Source organism: Muntiacus reevesi, chromosome 8 (assembly GCF_963930625.1).
Source record: "Muntiacus reevesi chromosome 8, mMunRee1.1, whole genome shotgun sequence".
NCBI lineage: Eukaryota > Metazoa > Chordata > Mammalia > Artiodactyla > Cervidae > Muntiacus > Muntiacus reevesi.
In genome coordinates, this window is record NC_089256.1 from 92,403,317 (window position 1) to 92,423,230 (window position 19,914).

At 40.1% G+C, this 19,914-nt stretch overlaps 1 protein-coding gene across 1 annotated transcript in view; it reads left to right on the forward strand.

Annotated features, from left to right (window-relative positions):
* ERICH6 (glutamate rich 6) overlaps positions 1-19,914 on the forward strand; it is a 44,386-nt gene that overhangs the window by 10,718 nt on the left and 13,754 nt on the right. The window contains exons 8-10 of the mRNA XM_065942131.1: positions 7,228-7,385; positions 9,577-9,647; positions 10,988-11,133. Coding sequence (XP_065798203.1) covers positions 7,228-7,385; positions 9,577-9,647; positions 10,988-11,133 — 375 coding nt within the window. The remainder of the gene's footprint in view (positions 1-7,227; positions 7,386-9,576; positions 9,648-10,987; positions 11,134-19,914) is intronic.

Genomic DNA, 19,914 nt, shown 5'->3' on the forward strand with positions numbered 1-19,914 from the left:
CTCTAGGAGGTGACTTATAGAGGATCTTGCTTTGATTTATGTCATCGAGTGTTCTGCCTATGTTTTCCTCTAAGAGTTGTATAGCTTCTAATCTTACATTTAGGTCTTTAATCCATTTTGAGTTTATCTTTGTGTATTGTGTTAGGAAGTGTTCTAATTTCATTATTTTATATGTAGCTGTCCAGTTTCCCCAGCACCATTTATTGAAAAGGCTGTCTTTGCTCCATTGTATATTCTTGCCTCCTTTGTCAAAAATAAAGTACCCATATGTGCATGGGTTTTTTTCTGGGCTTTCTGTCTTGTTCCATTGGTCTATATTTCTGTTTTTGTGCCAGTATCATACTGTATTGATGACAATAGCTTTGTAGTGTAATCTGAAGTCAGGAAGGTTGATTCCTCTAGCTCCACGCTTCTTTCTCAAGACTGCTTTGGCTATTCAGGGTCTTTTGTGTTTCCATATGAATTGTGAAATTTTTTGCTCTAGTTCTGTGAAAAATGCCATTGGTAATTTGATAGGGATCTCATTGAATCTGTAGATTGCATTTGGTAGTATAGTCCTTTTCACAATATTGATTCTTCCTACCCAGGAACATGGAATATCTCTCCATCTGTTTTTGTCATCTTTGATTTCTTTCATCAGTGTCTTATAATTTTCTGTGTACAGTTCTTTTGTCTCCTCAGGTAAGTTTATTCCTAGATATTTAATTCTTTTTGTTGCAGTGGTGAATGGGATTGATTCCTTAATTTCTCTCTGATTTTTCATTGTTGGTATATAGAAATGCAAGTGACTTCTGTGTATTGATTTTGTATCCTGAAACTTTGCCAAATTCACTGATTACCTCTAGTAATTTCCTGATACTGTCTTTAGGGTTTTCTATGTACAGTATCATGTCATCTGCAAACAGTGAGAGCTTTACTTCTTCTTTTCCAATCTGGATTCCTTTTATTTCTTTTTCTTCTCTGATTGCCGTAGCTAGGACTTCCAGAACTATGTTGAATAATAGTGGTGAAAATGGATACGCTTGTCTTGTTCCTGATCTTAGGGGGAATGCTTTCAGTTTTTCACCATTGAGAATAATGTTTGCTGCAGGCTTATCATGTGTGGCCTTTACTATGTTGAGGTAGGTTCCTTCTATTCCCACTTTTTGAAGTGTTTTCGTTTTAAACAGGTGCTGAATTTTGCCAAAGGCTTTTTCTGCATCTACAGAGATTATCATATGACTTTTATCTTTTGATTTGTTAGTATCATGTATCACATTGATTGATTTGCTTGTATTGAAGAATCCTTGTATCCCTGAAATAAACACAACTTGATCATGGTGTATGAGCTTTTTGATGTGTTGCTGAATTCTGTTTGCTAAAATTTTGTTGAGGATTTTTGCATCTATGTTCACCAGAGATATTGGCCTGTAGTTTTCTTTTTTTTGTGTTGTCTTTGTCTGGTTTTGGTATCAGGGTGATGGTGGCCCCATAGAATGAGTTTGGAAGTGTTCCTTTCTCTGCAATTTTTGGAAGAGTTTTAGAAGGATAGCACTAGCTCTTTAAATGTTTGATAGAATTCTCTTATGAAGCCATCTGGTCCTGGGCTTTTGTTTTTTGGGAGATTTTTGATCACAGCTTCAATTTCAGTGCTTGTAATTTGGTTTTTCATAATTTCTGTTTCTTCCTGGTTCAGTCTTGGTAAATTGAACTTTACTAAACATCTGTCCATTTCTTCCAGGTTATCCATTTTATTGCCATATAGTTGTTCATAATAGTCTCTTATAATCCTTTGTATTTCTGCATTTGTATTTCTGTCTTGTAACCTCTCCTTTTTCATTTCTAATTTTGTTGATTTGATTCTTCTCTCTTTTTTTATTGATGAGTCTGGTTAAAGGTTTGTCAATTTTGTTTATCTTCTCAAAGAACCACCTTTTAGTTTTATTAATCTTTACTATTGTTTCTTTCATTTCTTTTTCACTTATTTCTGCTCTGATATTTATGATTTCTTTCCTTCTACTAATTTTGGGATTTTTTGTTCTTTTTCCAGTTGTTTTAGGTGTAAAGTTAGGTTGTCTATTCAATGTTTTTCTTGTTTTTTAAGGTAGGATCGTATTGCTATAAACTTCCCTCTTAGAACTGCTTTTGTTGCATCCCATAAGTTTTGAGTTGTTAAGTTTTCATTGTCATTTGTTTCTAGAAATTTTTTTATTTCCCTTTTGATTTCTTCAGTAACCTGTTGGTTATTTAGAAATGTATTGTTTAATCTCCATGTTTTTGTGTTTTTTACAGTTTTTTCTTGTAACTGATCTCTAGAATCATAGCACTGTGGTCAGAGAAGATGCATGATACAATTTCAATTTTCTTAAATTTACTGAGGTTTGACTTGCGACCCAAGATGTGGTCTGTCCTTGAGAATGTTCCATGTGCACTTGAGAAGAAGGTGTATTCTGCATTTGGATTTAATGCCCTGAAGATATTAATGAGATCCATCTCATCTAATGTATTATTTAAGACTTGTTTTCTCATTAATTTTCTCTCCATTGGTGTGAGTGGGGTGTTAAAGTCTCCTACTATTATTGTGTCACTGTCAATTTCCCCTTTTATGTCTGTTAGTGTCTGTCTTATGTATTGAGGTGCTCCTATATTGGGTGCATAGATATTTACAATTGTTATGTCTTTCTCTTGGATTGATTCCTTGATCATTATGTAGTGGCCTTCCTTATCTCTTGTAATCTTCTTTATTTTAATGTCTATTTTGTCTGATATGATGATTGCTACTCCAGCTTTCTTTTGCTTCCCATTTGCATGGAATATATTCTTCCTTCCTCTCACTTTCAGTCTGTATGTGTCTTGAGGTCTGTAGTGGGTTTCTTGTAGACAGCATATATATGGGTCTTGTTTTATTATCCATTCAGCCAGTCTGTATCTTTTAGTTGGAGCATTTAATCCATTTACATTTAAAGTAATTATTGATGTGTATGTTCCTATTGCCATTTTCTTAATTGTTTGGGGTTGATTTTGTAGATATTTTTTCTTTTTTTGTATTTCCTGACTATATAAGTCCGTTTAACACTTATTGTAAAGCTGGTTTGGTGGTACTGAATTCTCTTAACTTTTGCTTGTCTGAAAAGCTTTTGATTTCCCCATCAATTTTGAATGAGATCCTTGCCAGGTACAGTAATCTTGGTTGTAGATTTTTCCCTTTCAGCACTTTAAATATATCCTGCCATTCCCTTCTGGCCTGCAGAGTTTCTGCTGAAGATCAGCTGTTAAGCATATGGTGTTCCCCTTGTATGCTACTTGTTGCTTCTCCCTTGCTGCTTTTAATATTCTTTCTTTGTGTTTAGTCTTTGTTAGTTTTATTAGTATGTGTCTTCGTGTGTTTCTCCTTGGGTTTATCCTGTATGGGACTCTTTGTGCCTCTTGGACTTGACTATTTCCTTTTCCAGTTGGGGAAATTTTCAACTATAATCTCTTCAAAATTTTCTCATACCCTTTCTTTTTCTCTTCTTCTTCTGGGACCCCTATAATTTGAATGTTGGGACATTTGCTATGGTCCCAGAGGTCTCTGAGACTGTCCTCAGCTCTTTTCATTCCTTTTACTTTATTCTGCTCTTCAGAAGTTATTTCCACCATTTTATCTTCCAGCTCACTGATTTGTTCTTCTGCTTCAGATATTCTCCTTATTGATTCCTTCTAGAGTATTTTTAACTTCAGTAATTGTGTTGTTTGTCTCTGTATGTTTATTCTTTAATTCTTCTACATCGTTGTTAATTGATTCTTACATTTTCTCCATTTTGTTTTCAAGGTTTTTGATCATCTTTACCATCATTATTCTGAATTCCTTTTCAGGTAGTGTGCCTATTTCCTCTTCATTTATTTGGACTCCAGTGTTTCTAGTTTGTTCCTTCATTTGTGTAGAATTTCTCTGCCTTTTCATTATTTTTTTTAACTTATTTTGTTTGAGGTCTCCTTTTCCCAGGCTTCAGGGTTGAATTCTTTCTTCCTTTTGGTTTCTTCCCTCCTAAGGTTGGTCCAGTGGTCTGTGTAAGCTTCATATAAGATGAGATCTGTGTTGAGTTTTTTGGTTGTTTCTTTGTTTTTCCCTGTGAGGGGTGAGGCTGAGTGAGGTGTAATCCTGTCTGCTGATGAATTTTCATTTTGCTTGTTGTTTAGATGGGGCGTCCTGCACAGGGTGCTACTGGTGATTGGGTGATGCCAGGCCTTGTATTCCAGTGGTCTCCTTTGTGTGAGTTCTCACTATCTGATCCTCCCCAAGGTTATTTCTCTGGTCGTTTAGGGTCGTGGAGTCAATGCTCCCACTCCAAAGGCTCAGGGCTTGATCTCTGGTCAGGAACGAAGACTCCACAAGGGTTTGTTACAGCGTTAAGTGAGGTTAAAACAAATACCCAAAAACGAGAAACCAAACATGAACCCCAGACAAATGCCAGTTACAAAATCAGGCAAATAATAATTAAAATAATGGAAGATACACCCATAAGCAAAATCAAAACAGTCCAACAAAAATAAAGCACAATAGATTGATCTGGTGAACAAAGAAAACCAAGAATTATATCTACTAGTTAACAGCAAAACTAAAGCACAAACTGGAAAACAAAACTAAATCAAGGTGCCAAGTTGGGAATAAAGCAGTGAAAACAAAACTAACAAATATGTTGAGAGGAAAGGAAATAAAGAAAGATTAGATATGCAAAGATAAACAGAGGTAGATAAAGAAGATTTATATACATTAAAGCTTAACTGCAAAGGGAAAAGATCAGTAGTAAAAGCAAACAAAGTAAAAGCAAACAATTTTTTCTAAATGTAGAAAAAATTATAATAGGTTTAAGAAAATTAAAATTATAAAAGAGAAAAGAAAAAAAAAAAAGAGGAAGAAGAAAGGAAAAAAAAAAAAGGAAAACTCCCCAGAACTGGCAAAGCCCATGAAGAGGCAGAGGTTTATAACAACAATAAAAAATGTGATGAGAAGAAACAAAAAAAACCTTAATTAGATTTCATAGTGCCAATAAAATTGACAACTGCAACAAAAGGTGGGGTGGGCAGAATCCAAAAGAATCTGTAAAACCAGTCAAAACATAAGAATAACAAATGTTTTTCCTGAGTCACTGCTGTCAGGATCCTTTCCCTCGCTGGGAGTCACAGTCCACCTCACCGCCCTAGGATGCCCTCCGACACTGCGCTGATCTCTGGACCTGCTGTGAGGGCAGCTCAGATTCTAATCTGGTCCCACTCCTGTGTGTTCCTGCCTCCAACGTCCACACCTATCAGAACTAGTGCGTTTTCTTTTGTGGGAGCTCTCAGTGACCTTTTATATATTCCATAGACAGAGTCAGCCTAGTTGATCGTGTGGATTTAATCCACAGCTTGTACAGCTGGCGGGGTCTTCTTTCTTAGCCACACCGCCCCTGGGTTTTAATTGTGCCTTTATCTCCACCTCTGCATGTGGGTCATCCACTGGGGTTTGCTCCTGAGGCTGCCCTGGGGGACTCGGGTCTGCCCCTGTGAGGGCCAGGAGTGGAGGTGGTGCGGCTGCTTGGGTCGCAGGGCTTCTGGAAGCACCAGGTACTCAGGGGGGTTGGTGGTTAGGGCAGTAGGAAATATAGGGCTCTAGAGGGGTGTGGCAACCAGTAGTGGCCAGTATGCGCCAATATTGTTGCCTGGAGAACCCCCCTGACAGAGAAACTTGGCAGGCCACGGTCCACAGGGTTGCAAAGAATTGGCATGGCCAAAGCAACCCTGCGTGCATAGATGCAAGACTTTTTGCCTGTGGCAGCTCTGCCCCAGTGAGAGTTGAGCGTGAAGGTGGTGCATCTTCTTGGCTTGCAGGGACCCTGGCAGCGCCAAGTGTGCAGGAACACGGACTGCCTCTACTCCAGGAGTTATGGCCCTAACGGGGTCTTTTTTCAGGCCTCTTGTAGCTGGTGATCACAAGGCCTCTTAGGGCAGCCTTTCTCTGTAGCTCTGCCTGTTCAGGCACTTGGAGGGCTCCCTTGCCTGGGGTCCCTCTCTATTGTTAGGCATGTCAGGCACATAGAGGGCCCCCACCCCCGGCTGGGGTCCTGGTCTGTAGTTCAGTGGTGAGGCGTTTGATGGGCCAGCCTCTCTATTTTCAGCTGCCGATGCTGGCGTGGGGAGAGAGAGGCTATGGTGATGGCTCCACCCCCTACACATGGCTCAGCAGTATGGCCTTGCTTCCATGGCTGCCCGGCTTTCCTCCACAGGCATTTCCCATCGCGATCTCCTCCCTCACATCCCCTCAATCCGTCTCTCTGCAGTCAGTAGCAGCCCTCGCCCTGGAATTGCTCCACAATCCCTAAACTCCAGCTCCCAGCCGCTGCCTTTTCCAGGGTACCTGCATCCCTGTCCGGGGTATGTTTGGCTGCAGCAAGGACTGTCTGATTCTCTTTCCATTTAGGCTGCCACAGATCAGCTGTTTCACTCTCAGCCTTAACTGTTTCTCCTCTGACTCAGACAACTGCCCCGATGTGGGGATCGGACCCCTGCTTCAGTTCTCCCACCCGCCAAGGGCAGGTCCAGTCCTACTAACACTCCTGTATCTCCCCCCAGTTCCTTCATCCTACTGAGTTTTGCGTGGCTCTATATATTCTTCTCCATTGGTCAGGTCCTCCTGTCCGCTCTCAGCTGGTGTTCCGCATGCACCTCTGTGTCTGAAGGTGTATCCTGATGTATCCGTGGAGAGAGATGTACTCCACGTCCACCTGCTCCTCCACTGTCTTGTTCCTCCTCCCATACTATGGAATCTTACGCAGCCATAAAAAGACATGAAGCAGTTAAACATGCTTCAACATAAATGAAAATATTATGCTAGGTGAAAAAAACCAGTTACAAAGCACCACATTCCATTTATATTAACGTACAGAACAGCCAAAGCTACAGACAGCAGATAGATTAGTGGCGGCCATGCGGGGAGGAGGAGGAGGAGAAACTGTTATTGGGTACAGGTTTCATGTTCTAAAATTGATTGTTGTGATCCCTGCACACTTCTGTGAATACACTAAAAATTATTGAATTGTACCCTTTAAATGGGTGAATTGTATGATATGGGAATTATACCTCAATAAAGTTGTTAGCATCCCCCCCCAAAAAATATGATAGATTGTTATCCAAAACCCCATTAGCCATTTTGGGTTTTATTTTTTTCCCCCTCCTGTAATTGCCTTCATCTAGAGCTGAAGAGATGAAAATAACGTCTTTGTTTTTCAGACTTCCTGTTGTAGTTATTTCCAAAATCTGGTCGACTACATCTATGAAGAAAACCAAAAAATCCAGAGCTCTAAAGCTGAATTAATCAGTATTGACCCTCATGCCGCCCACGGCAGTGAAGCTGACAGACTCAAAGCCAAAGAAAAAGCTTTGCGGAGGTAAGAGTGAGCCTTGGCTCTTGGACCTCAGATAGGCCCACTTAGTTAGAAAGCCTTTTGTTAAGAAGATTTGCTTATGTATTTATTTCTGCGGCACCGGTCTTCGCTGCCGCACGCAGGCGTTCTCCAGCGGCGCCGGCGGGCCCGACCGGCCTGTGTGGCGCCTGGGCCCCCGTCTGCGGCTTCTCCCGGCGCGGCGCGGGCTCTGGGCTGCAAGCCTCATCAGCGCTGACCTGCGGGCTCCGTGGCCGTGGTCTGAGGGCCTAGTCGCTACGTGGCACGTGGGGTCTCCCCAGACCAGGGATCGGACTCGTGTCCCCTGCATTAGCAGGCGGGTGCTCAACCACTGGGCCACCGGGGAAGCCCTGGAAGGCCTTTTGTAAAACAAACCTCATTATTTTCAACGCAGGTAATTGTGTAGATGCATTCCCGGGGAAGATACAAAAATTGGCTAAAGCAAACCTCATGCAGTTCCTGGTGGACGCTATGAGAGTCAGAAGGTGTCAGAAACTCAGTGAGGTCGCTGGCGTTTAGAGTAGGAAATTTACCCATCCCCAATTCTCAGGGTAACTGGGAATTCCTATTAATAAACGAGAGAGATTTGTCCACCAAATACAGTAGAAACGCACATGCACTGATTAAATGACTGGGTTCACAAGTAATAACAGATACAAAGAATAAGGAACGGCATGTAGACAGGAGAAAGTATAGTGTACTTCTTTTTTTGAGAGAAAGAGCTTGGTGGCTTTTATTCTCAGCTGGCGGAGCGGGGAAGACAGCATGCTCCTGCCTCAGGAGCTGTGCCCCTAAGGCAAGCGCTCAAGTCAGGAGTCGGTGATGAGGAAACAAATGCGATGGGATCTAGATTTCTTCCTCTTGCTTTGTTTCAAAGGCAGTCATAAACTGGCGTCGGTAACCCAGTAACTTCACCTGACAGTTTGGAGGCTCTGAGGCTCTGAGGCCTCCCTTCCTTTACAAGGGAAAGGCCGTTGTTAAGGTAAACACTGGATCGGGGATGTATTCAGCATAGAGTCCAGTGAAGCGTGGCTCCCGCAGAGTTAGGGGGCAGAAAAGCCAACTTACAGATGTGCGGAATTAGGAGCAGTTAAAGTAAAATAAACTAAATAAATAAAGTAAAATAAAGTTTGGGCCTGCTCACTGTTCTCTTTATCTTCTTTGCTCTCAGAGAAGTGAAAAAGAAAAACTCATTCCTCTTTTTTCCTTTTCACTGCGACAGATTTCCCCGTTAGTTTATTCCCTCCATATCAATGGAGGAAGGGAAAACGTGTCATTCTTGTCTGGCTGAGGACAAACTTCAGTTTTGCTCTGCTTGAAAATCACCAGCTTTTCAGTCCAGAGACCCATCTACCTCCTACTTCAAATTTTCCTTGAGACATGAACCCCAAGAAATCTTTATTGGGGTGATGAGGGGACAGATGGTCAGTCTTCTGTAACTTATTTAATGCTTACACGGGACTCGTAGACCCTACCTAGGTGGGGTCATGGAGCTCTCGCCCTGTTCTATGAAGGGGCTCTGGGGTGACTTTTGTGGTTATTCCTGCTGGATCTGTTTGGAAGAGTGGCTGTGATCTCTTTGGAGGCATGGGTTTCTCTCTGCACATCATCTTTATCTTGATGTAAATCTGTGTCATCCGATAAGGGTCCTTCTGTCCAGGTTGGAGAGAGTCCTTTGAACAATGTCTTTTTCAGAATGTATAATCCTCTGGTTGCAGGTCACGGGGCATCTCACAGTCAGAGAAGGCTTTATCCGATGAAATACAAATGAGGTTTGCCGGGGTGGGGGCGGAAAAAGCCGAGCGGCTGGCTTGAATTTCTTATAGCCCTTAGCTCACTGGGGCCTGTAGTTCTGCGTTCTCAGAGTTTCCTCTAGATTCACCACAGGGAGTGGTTGGAGCGGCTGCCGTCCAGTGAAGGCCTGGTGACAGGTATTCCCCTTGCTCAGGGCTGCTGACTCACACTGAAAGGCTACAACCACTGATTCCATGGCTCAGGGCTTTCCTTCTTGGTCACGAATGACCATTATCCTCCGGGAATTTAGGCTCCGGTTCCTGCTTCAGAGTCATTTATAGGGGATTCACCACCACCTCCTCCTCCTCCCACCACACGCTAGTATGCTATTGTAAACTTGGAACACATTTCAGACTTGTGCATCATGTTCTTAATTTTGTAGAAAACAAGAGCAACAAATGGCCAGACGCTATGAAATTTTAACAAAAGAACAGCCTACTTTCTCTGAAGAAGGTAAGTTCCTCAAAGCTGATGTTACAGATCAGTGATACATTAGGGAGCTCATGTGTTTGACCAAGGGCAAAAACTGATGTATTTTTTAAAGATAATATTAAAATTTTTCATTTTGGTCAGTGCCTCAGTCACAATGGCTGAAGGTCAGAAAACCCCACTTTTCTCTCACCTAGCTTTTGAAGTTATGAGGCTTCAGTTCACTGCTGTTATTGATTGAAATAACTTAGCAGCATCTATAGAGCACTGACTCCGACTGGTTTCCCTCATAGCTCAGTCGGTAAAGAATCTGACTGCAATCCAGGTTCAATTCCCGGGTCAGGAAGATCCCCTGAGGAAGGAACTGGCAACCCACTCTAGTGTTCTTGCCTAGAGAATCCCATAGACTGAGTAGCCTGGTAGGCTCCTGTCCATGGGGTCACAAGAGTCATACAGGACTTGGTGACCAAACCACCCCGCCAGAGAGCACTTTGGAGCTTCCCAGGTAGCACTAAGGGTAGCGAACCCGCCGGCCAGTGCGGGAGACGTAAGACTTGTGGGTGCCATCCTCGCGTTCAGAAGGTCCCCTGGAGGAGGGCACGGAAGCCCACTCCAGTGCTCTTGCCCGGAGAATCCCCAGGGACAGAGGAGCCTGGTGAGTGAGCCACAGTCCATGGGGTCGCAGAGAGTCAGACGTGACTGAAGCGACTAGCACATAGAGCATTTTACAGGGAGCTAGAAAGAGCTTTCGAGTTCATTGTCTCTCTTTTGGTAAAACATACATTCCATTTTGTTTCAGGCTAGAATATGGAAAGCCTGTCAAAAAATAAATCAGATTCCTTTCTCATAGATGGGCCCCATCGGTCAGCTGGCCAGTACAGCTGCAATTCTAGTACAACTGAAGGGGCATCCATTTTAGAATCAGAAGTTCCAGAGTTATATTCTTGCTTTTCTCCTTATAGGCTGCAAAATTTGGGTTAAATTTTATTTTTAATATTTCTGAGCATCAGGCTCCTCTGCAACTCAGACCTATTGAAAAGATACTTTGAGAAGACTTTTTTTTTTTCCCAACTCAATCCCAATTCAACTGTTTCCTACTAAACCTATGGCCAAAAAATTCCACGTGATGAAAATCATCATTTTTCTTCTTCCAACGAAATGAGAATGTTCTCATTTTTTTAAAAAAAGAGGGCTCCTCAACTTAATGAAGCTCCTCATTCTTTTTTCATTAAAAAAAAAATGTCCAATGGAAAAGTGTCTGATGAATCAATGCATTTGTAATAGAATTTGAAATTTCATTTTAGAAGAGAGATTTTGGAAAGTTTTAAACACATATGTATTTTCATGTGATTCTTTCCCATTAGATGCAAAACACTATAAAACAATTTCTTATCAATTTTCTGTGGATATTCCAGAAGTAGAGTCAGTTAAGGAAGAACTAACTGATTATCAAGTGGACAAAAGAAATATATCCATTGTTTGCTGTGATTCTAGAATAGCATGTGGAAAGGTAATTAGCTTGTAATTTTTTAAATTTGCTACTCTTTAAAAACCAGTTTTACCTAAAATTTTAAAAGCTGTCTTGATGAAGATGGCAGCTTGGTTACAGGACACGTTTAACTATTAGTCATAAAGAATTGGTACAGACTTGGCCTTTTAACTTCTACTTTAGAATAATGGGCTTCCCTGGTGGCTCAGTGGTAAAAAATCCACCTGCAATGTAGGAACTGTGGGAGATACAGTTTCGATCCTTGGGTTAGGAAGATCCCTGGCGTGGCAACCCATTCCAGTATTCTTGCCTAGAAAATCCCATGGACAAAGGAGCCTGGTGGGCTACAGTCCATAGGGTCACAAAATGTCAGACAAGACTAACGTGACTTAGCATGCACGCAAGCAGACTTTATAAGAATACCTTACATGTGTCTTATGAGGGGCTATTTTGGTTAAAGCCTTTTTACTTTAAAATGTGATCACTGTATAGTGAGAAACATTTGGAACCCTTTAGAAACCTAAAATCAATGGTAGAAAATCACCAGAAGTCTCAGCCTCATCCCCAAAATCATGATTAATATTTCAGTATTATCTGGATCTGCACTTCCCAATGTGGTAACAAATATTTCACATGGCTATCCAAATTTAAAGGAATTATAATAAAATGAAATTTAAATTTAACTCTTCAGTCACACTAGCTACATTTCAAGCGTTAAATAACTGTGTGTGACTAATGGCCAGGGCAGTTACAGAAAAGTTTTATGGTCAATAAAAGTCCCATTAGCACTGTTCCAAAGTTTTTAAGCATAGGTTTTTGTTAACAGACCTGTAATTATATCACATATGTAATTTTTCCTACTTTTAACTTAGTTTTCAACAATTTTCCCATGATATTATGTAGCTTACATTGCTATTGTTTAGTCGCTAAGTTTTACTTTTACAGTGTCATGGATTGTAGCCCTCCAGGCTCCTCTGTCCATGGGATTTCCCAAGCAGGAATACTGGAGTGGGTTGCCATTTCCTTTTCCAAAGAATCCTTGCAACTCAGGGATCAAACCTGCATTTCCCACATTGGCAGGGGGCTTCTTCACCACTGAGCCACCAGGAAAGCCCATAGGTTACATTAGCATCATTTTAATATCTATGAGCCTTTTCATATAGTATCTAACCATCCTACTGGTATTGGAAATAAGGATTATTATAAGTTCTTTTATTTTACTAAATAATGTTGCTTTGAATATCTTTTTGTATAAATTAATTTTTATATAAGTATAGAATCCACCTGCAATGCAATTTGATTCCTGGGTCAGGAAGATCTGCTAGAGAAGGGATAGGCTGCCCACTCCAGTATTTTGGGGCTTCCCTGGGGGCTCAGCTGGTAAAGAATCCGCCTGCAGTGTGGAAGACCTGGGTTCGATCCCTGGGTTGGGAGGATCCCCTTGAGAAGGAAACAGCTACCCATGCTAGTATTCTGAGCTGGAGAATTCTCTGGACTGTAGCATGCCAGGCTCTTCTGTCCATGGGATTCTCCTGATAAGAATACTGGAGTGGGTTGCCATTTCCTTCTTCAATATGCAGAGTATATTATGCAAAATGCTGGACTGGATGATTCACAAGCTGGAAACGAGAAGGCTGGGAGAAATATCAACAACCTCAGATAATGACCGAAAGCAAAGAGCAACTAAAGAGTATAGTTTCCCTGAATAGAGCCCTAGAAATCAAACACCTGAGACCAGTTTTGTCTCTCCTGGGTGATTTAGAATTTAAGGGACAGCAATGAACTGAGGTGCTAACAGAATCAAATCCAAATCCTATTGAAGGAAGGTCGCTTATCCCGCCCTCAAATTACTTCTACAAATTACCTTTCAAGTTCAATTACCAGCACACAGTGAAAAGTAATAAAAACGCAAGGAAACGCAATACCAAACGCAATACTGAAAATTCAAAGGATTGGTATCCAATGACAAAAGTCTTACAAAGACTTACAAAGCCTTCAAAACCTGAAGTAATGTAAGTATGTTTATGAAAACAAAAGGTCAGCTTGAAGATATATGGAGGGAACAGAAAATTAAAAAGTAACATGACAAATTTGACAAAAAGATAGTATAGAAATGAAAAATACAACTGAAACTAAAAACTGAGAAGTGAAGTGAAGTCACTCAATCGTGTCTGACTTTTTGCACCCCCATGGACTATAGCCTACCACACTGTCCGTCCATGGGATTTTCCAGGCAAGAGTACTGGAGTGGGTTGCCATTCCTTCTCCAGAGGATCTTCCCAACCCAGGGATCGAACCTGGGTCTCCTGCATTGTAGGCAGATGCTTTACCATCTGAGCCACCAGCAAAGTCAAAACTTAAAAGATGAGAGTTAAATGCAGGTTAGACCCAACTAAAGAGAAACTAATGACCTGGAAGAAAGGTTGAAAAAAAACCTATCAAAATTTACCATGGGGTAAATTTACCTTTTACAAAAAAGGTAAATAATACAGAAAAGTTTGTATAATATGAAAGTAGAATGAGGGGTATAAAATGTATTTGTTCAAAATCTCAGAAGGAGAGGAAAAAGATAATCAGACAGAGGCAGCATTTGAAGAGATAATGGATGATTATTTTCCAAAACTGATAAGAGAGACCCATTCATAGATTTAAGAATCCTAATGAGCCCCAAGCAGGGTGAATTAAAAAATAATCCTTTTGAAGAGCATTTGAAGCATTTGAAGAGATAATGGATGATTATTTTCCAAAACTGTTAAGAGAGACCCATTCATAGATTTAAGAATCCTAATGAGCCCCAAGCAGGATGAATTAAAAAATAATCCTAGGTAGATTGGGAGTTTGGGTTTTACATGTACACACTGCTATATTTAAAATAAAATGCATTTCCATGAAAAAAAATTCTAGACACACCAGTGAAACTGTAGAACAACAAAGACAAAAAGGAAATCTAAAAGTCAGCAGACAAAAAGAAGTTCTGTTTATATTTAAAAGAGAACAGTTAGAAATCAGGTAACCTTCCAACAGTGACAATGGAAGCCAACAGAATGTCTTCAGTGTGTGCTAAAAGAAAATAATGGTCAATCTAGAAGCCTACATCCAGTTAAAATATCTTTCAAGAAAATGTGCCCCAAAAGACATGGTCTAGCAAAACAGAGTTTGTCACTAGTAGCCTCTCACTAAAAAAAAATACTAAAGAATATTTTTTTGTGTAGTAGCATAGTGTGAGATCCTATGTAATCTCATAGAATTGCATAGAAGAAGAAGCATAATGCACTGTATGTATAAAACTAAACGTTGACTGATAAAACAATCATAATGATAATGACATATGGAGTTTCAAGAAACAGTATAGAGTAAAAATGTTTTAAAAATTAGTATATGATTTGGGAAGAAAGCTAAATGCAGTTACAGTGTTTTAAAAGTTCTTGGTTTGGGAAAAAACAAATACATAGCTTAATCTCAGACTTTGATAAATTTGCTTGCTAAAATTTCTAGGGCAGCCAGAAAAATAACAGAAGCAGAGTGTATAACTTCCCAGCTATCAGAGGTAGAGGGAAAAAAAAAGAGTAATTTATTTTAAATATCCCCTAAAGACAAGAAAGGATAAAGGGGAAAAAAAAAACCTAACAGAAGACAAATAGAACACAAGGAGTGTCAGTAGGTATATGTAAATAGAGTAAATTCTTCAGTTAATAAAGACTGTCAGGCAATTTTTTAAGGAAAAAATCCAACCATATGCTGATTACAAGAGAGATATCTAAAATATAAGGTTACAGAAAGATTAAATATAAATTAAAAAATGACATATCATGAAAATACTGAAGAACATCTCTAGAGACAGAAGACCACTTTATAGTGACAGAAGCTTTAGTCCCCCAGGAAGGTATAATGTTACAAAATATTTTTCCATATTAACATATCCTCAAAAAATATAAAGCAAAATTGCACAGAAGTAAAAGGAAAAAAAAACTTAATCCATAATCATAATGAGATACTTTAGCCTGCTTCTCTCAATAATTGAGTGGACTATTAGACCAAAAAAAAAAAAAAAATGAGCAGTAATACAATAAAATGTTTAAACAGCCTGTTTAACAAATTTGACCTAATGTTCATGGATTGGAAGATCAAATATTTTAAAGATGACATTCTTTCCAAGTTAATCTAATGCAACTATAATTCAGTTCTAACAAGATTGTAAATTTGTGTGTGTTGGGAAAAGGAAAGTCTTGAGAAGTTGATGACAGGATTTACATGGAAATATAAAAAACCCAGGTGCACTAGTGGTCAAGAACCTGCCAGCCAATGCAGAAGATGTAAGAGACACTGGTTCAATCCCTGGGTTGGGAAGACTCCCTGGAGGAGGAGGGCATGGCAACCCACTCCAGCATTCTTGCCTGGAGAATTCCAAGGACAGAGGAGTCTGGCAGGCTGCAGTCCACGGGTCACAAGGAGTCAGATACTACTGAAGCGACTTAGCACAACATGCATGAAAAACTTAGAAGAGCCAAGACTTTCTTGAAGAAGACTGGGAGGAAAGGGAACATGCTCCATCAGATACTGAGATCTATTACTAAGTAGATATGAGCACATCAAGGCTGCATACTGTCAGCCTGTTTATTTAACTTCTATACAGAGTACATCATGCAAAATGCTGGACTGGATGAAGCTCAAGCTGGAATCAAGACTGCCGGGAGAAATATCAATAACCTAAGATATGCAGATGACACCACCCTTATGGCAGAAAGCGAAAAGGAACTAAAGACTCTCCTGATGAAGGTGAAAGAGGAGAGAGAAAAACTGGCTTAAAACTTGACATTCAAAAAAACGAAGATCAAGGCATCCGGTCCCATCACTTCATGGCAAATAGATGGGGAAACAATGGAAACAATGACAGACTTTATTTTCTTGGGCTCCAAAATCACTGCAGACGGTGACTGCAACCATGAAATTATAAGATGCTTGCTCGTGGAAGAAAAGCTATAACAAACCTAGACAGTGTATTAAAAGCAGAGACATCACTTTGCCCACAAAGGTCGTATAGTCAAAGGTCCTAGTGGCTCAGAGGGTAAAGTGTCTGCCTGCAATGCGTTAGACCAGGGTTTGATCCCTGAGTTGGGAAGATCCCCTGGAGAAGGAAATGGCAACCCACTCCAGTATTCTTGCCTGGAGAATCCCATGGATGGAGGAGCCTGGTGGGCTACAGTCCATGGGGTTGCAAAGAGTCGGACACGACTGAGTGACTTGACTTCACTTTCATATAGTAGTCACTGTACAGATGTGACAGTTGGACTATAAAGAAGGCTGAACACCAAAGAATTGATGCTTTTGAACTGTGGTGCCTTCCCTTGGACTGCAAGAGGATCAAACCAGTCAGTCCTAAAGGAAATCAACCCAGAATACTCATTGAAAGGACTGATGCTGAAGCTAAAGCTCCAGTACTTTCGCCACCTGACGCAAAGGGCTGACTCACTGGAAAAGACCCTGATGCTGGGAAAGATTGAGGACGGGAGGAGAAGGGGGTAGCAGAGGATTAAATGGTTGGATGGCATCACCTACTCAATGGACACGAGTTTGAGCAAGCTCCAAATGTTGGTGATGGACAGGGAAGCCTGGCGTGCTGCAGTGCATGGGGTCACAAAGAGTCGGACACAACTGAGCGACTGAGCAACAACAGCATTACAAAGTATAGTAATTAAGATAGTGTAGCTTGGGGACAGGATAAACAAAAAATCCATGATACAGAATCAGACTTATGCACACACATACACCTGATATGTGCCAGCAGTGACCCTGCAAGGTAATAGAGAAAGGAAAATCTTGTCAACACCTGGTGCTGGGACAGTTAGATATCCATATTTTTTAATGAAGTTGGAATAATACTTCATTTCCAGTGGATTAAAGACTTTAATGTGAAATGTAAACCTACAATGATTTTTTAAAAAACAGGCAAATAGCTTTATTATTTCAGGTTAGGGAAAGATTTAACTAATTCTAAAAAGCAATATCCATAAGGGAATTGATAAATTAAAACTTGAAAGAAAAGCCAAGAAGGGAGATGTTTTATAGCACATATGATATACAAAGAGCCTTTATTCTAAATGTATAAAGAATTTTTATAAATCAACAGGAAAAAAAAAGTCTACCTAATAGAAAAAGAATGAGCTAAAAAAAACTTGACCACTTCTCCAAGGAGAAAATCCAAATGGTCAGTAAACACATGAAAAGGTGCTCAACCTCATTAGTAACCTGGGAGAAGTTTTTAAAACTGAAACCACGATTAGAGATCAGCGTACACTGGCAGAGGAGTCTGGTGGGTTACAGTCCACGGGGTCGCAAAGAGTTGGACGAGACAGGACGGAGGGACTAAGCGCACACGCACGCATGCACGTACATACCTATCACATTGGCAAAGATAGATAAGTAAATAGATTGTAAAGTCTGATACTACTGAGTGTTAGAACGGATGTAGAATAACAGTCACTACAGTTTAGCCTCTAGTGGGAATGCACATTGGTGCAACAGCTTGAAAGTCATTTTGGCAGTTTTTTGTAAAGTGAAAGACACATATCCTTTTGTAAAGTGGAATTCAACAATTCTGCCTCTGGATATAAGATCTGAGAGGAACTGGGTATCAGCATACATGCATAAGAGTGTTTATAGAGTATCATTATTTATAAGCCGAAAACTGGGAACAACTCAGATATCCATTAAAAATACAATGGCTAAATAAATGATGAAGTCATACAATAGAATACTGTACACAAATGGAAGCTATTGGACTATGGCTACACACTGGGACACATATGAATCTTACAAATGTAACGTTGATTAAAAGAAACAAAATATAAAAAATTCCCATTATATGATTCCATTTACGTAAAATTCAAAATGGGAAAGAAACTATATTGTTTAGAGATTATAGAACACTGACTTTGGGTTAGCACACAGGGGACTTCTAGAGTTTGAGCACTGTTCTATTTCTTGACCCAGATGGTGATGACATGGGTGTTCATGTTACCAGTTCAGTTCAGTTCAGTCGCTCAGTCATGTCCAACTCTTTGCGATCCCATGAACTGTGGCACGCCAGGCCTCCCTGTCCATCACCAACTCCCAGAGTCCACCCAAACCCATGTCCATCTAGTCAGTGATGCCATCCAACCATCTTATCCTCTGTCGTCCCCTTCTCCTCCTGCCCCCAATCCCTCCCAGCATCAGGGTCTTTTCCAATGAGTCAACTCTTCCCATCAGGTGGCCAAAGTATTGGAGTTTCAGCTTCAGCATCAGTCCTTCCGATGAACACCCAGGACTGATCTCCTTTAGGATGGACTGGTTGGATCTCCTTGCAGTCCAAAGGACTCTCAAGAGTCTAACTATCCATTAACAAAATAGCATATTTTAGTGCTTCTCTGAATGTATTTTATGTCTCATAAAAATGAGAAACATATTATCTTTCAAAATAAATGGCAACATTTACACGAAAATTTAGATTATTTCATTGTTTAGCCCTAGGAATTCTTATATCCATTTTATTATAATTCAAGATTAGGAAGAAATAGAATTAAACTGAATTTTTAATTCATTATAAAACATTGTTGGGTACAAATTCATTTTCCTATTAAGTATTACCTAGATAATAAAATAGTTAAGCTTAGAGGTATAATACAGAATATCTCTCAGTATTTCTTTCTTCATGTTCCCATATTTCACTAGCATTTTGCTCAAATGAATTTCAAGAGCAACCTTGAAGAGACACCAGATGCTACAGCTTATACTAGAGTGTAAAGTCATTTTATTGAAGTATAATTTATAGTGAAACTCACCTTTTTATATGTACCGCTCCATTAATTTTGATAGTTATATAATCACCTCTACAGTCACTATATAGGATATCTCCATTGAGCTAGGGCTGGTTTTTTTTTTTTTAAATATTCTGTTTTCACAGCAATATGTGTATAAAGTAAAAGTAGGTAAATAAAAAATAAACTTGATTGAAAAACTGGCATAAGACCTGAATAGACATTTTTTTAAAGAAGACATAAAGGTGGCCAACAGGCACATTAAAAGATGTTCAACGTCACTAATCATCAAGGAAATGCAAATTAAAACCACAATAAGATATCATCTCACAGCTGTCAAGAATGGTGTCATCCAAAAGAGCACAAGTAACAAATATTGGCAAGGATGTGGAGAAACGGGAACTTTATACACTGTTAGAGGGAATGTACATTGGTGCAGTCACTGCAGAAAACAGTATGGTGTTTCCTCAAAAAACTAAAAATAGAATTACCATGTGATTCAGCACTTCCACTCTTGAGCATATACATGAAAAAATGAAAATGCTAATTCGCAAAGAGACACGCACCACAGTGTCCACAGCAGCATTATTTATTGCAAAATAGCCAAGACTAGAAACAAGCTAAGTGTCATCAGCAGATGAATGGATAAAGCAGATGCAACATATACACACATACACACTCACAGATACACAGGAATGGCCTTCCCTGGTGGCTCAGACGGTAAAAGAATCTGCTTGAAAGACAGGAGACACAGGTTCAGTCCCTGGCTTGGGAAGAGCCTCTGGGGAAGAGAGTGGCAACCCACTCCGGTATTCTTGCCTGGAGAATCCCAAGGACAGAGGAGCCTGGTGGGCTACAGTCCACAGGGTTGCAAAGAGCTGGACACGACTGAATGGCTAACACACGTAGATGTGAATAGTCCTCGGCCATAAAAAAGAATGAGGTTTTGCCATTTGTTGCAACGTGGATGGAGGGTATTTGACTAAGTGAAATAAGTCAGAAAAGA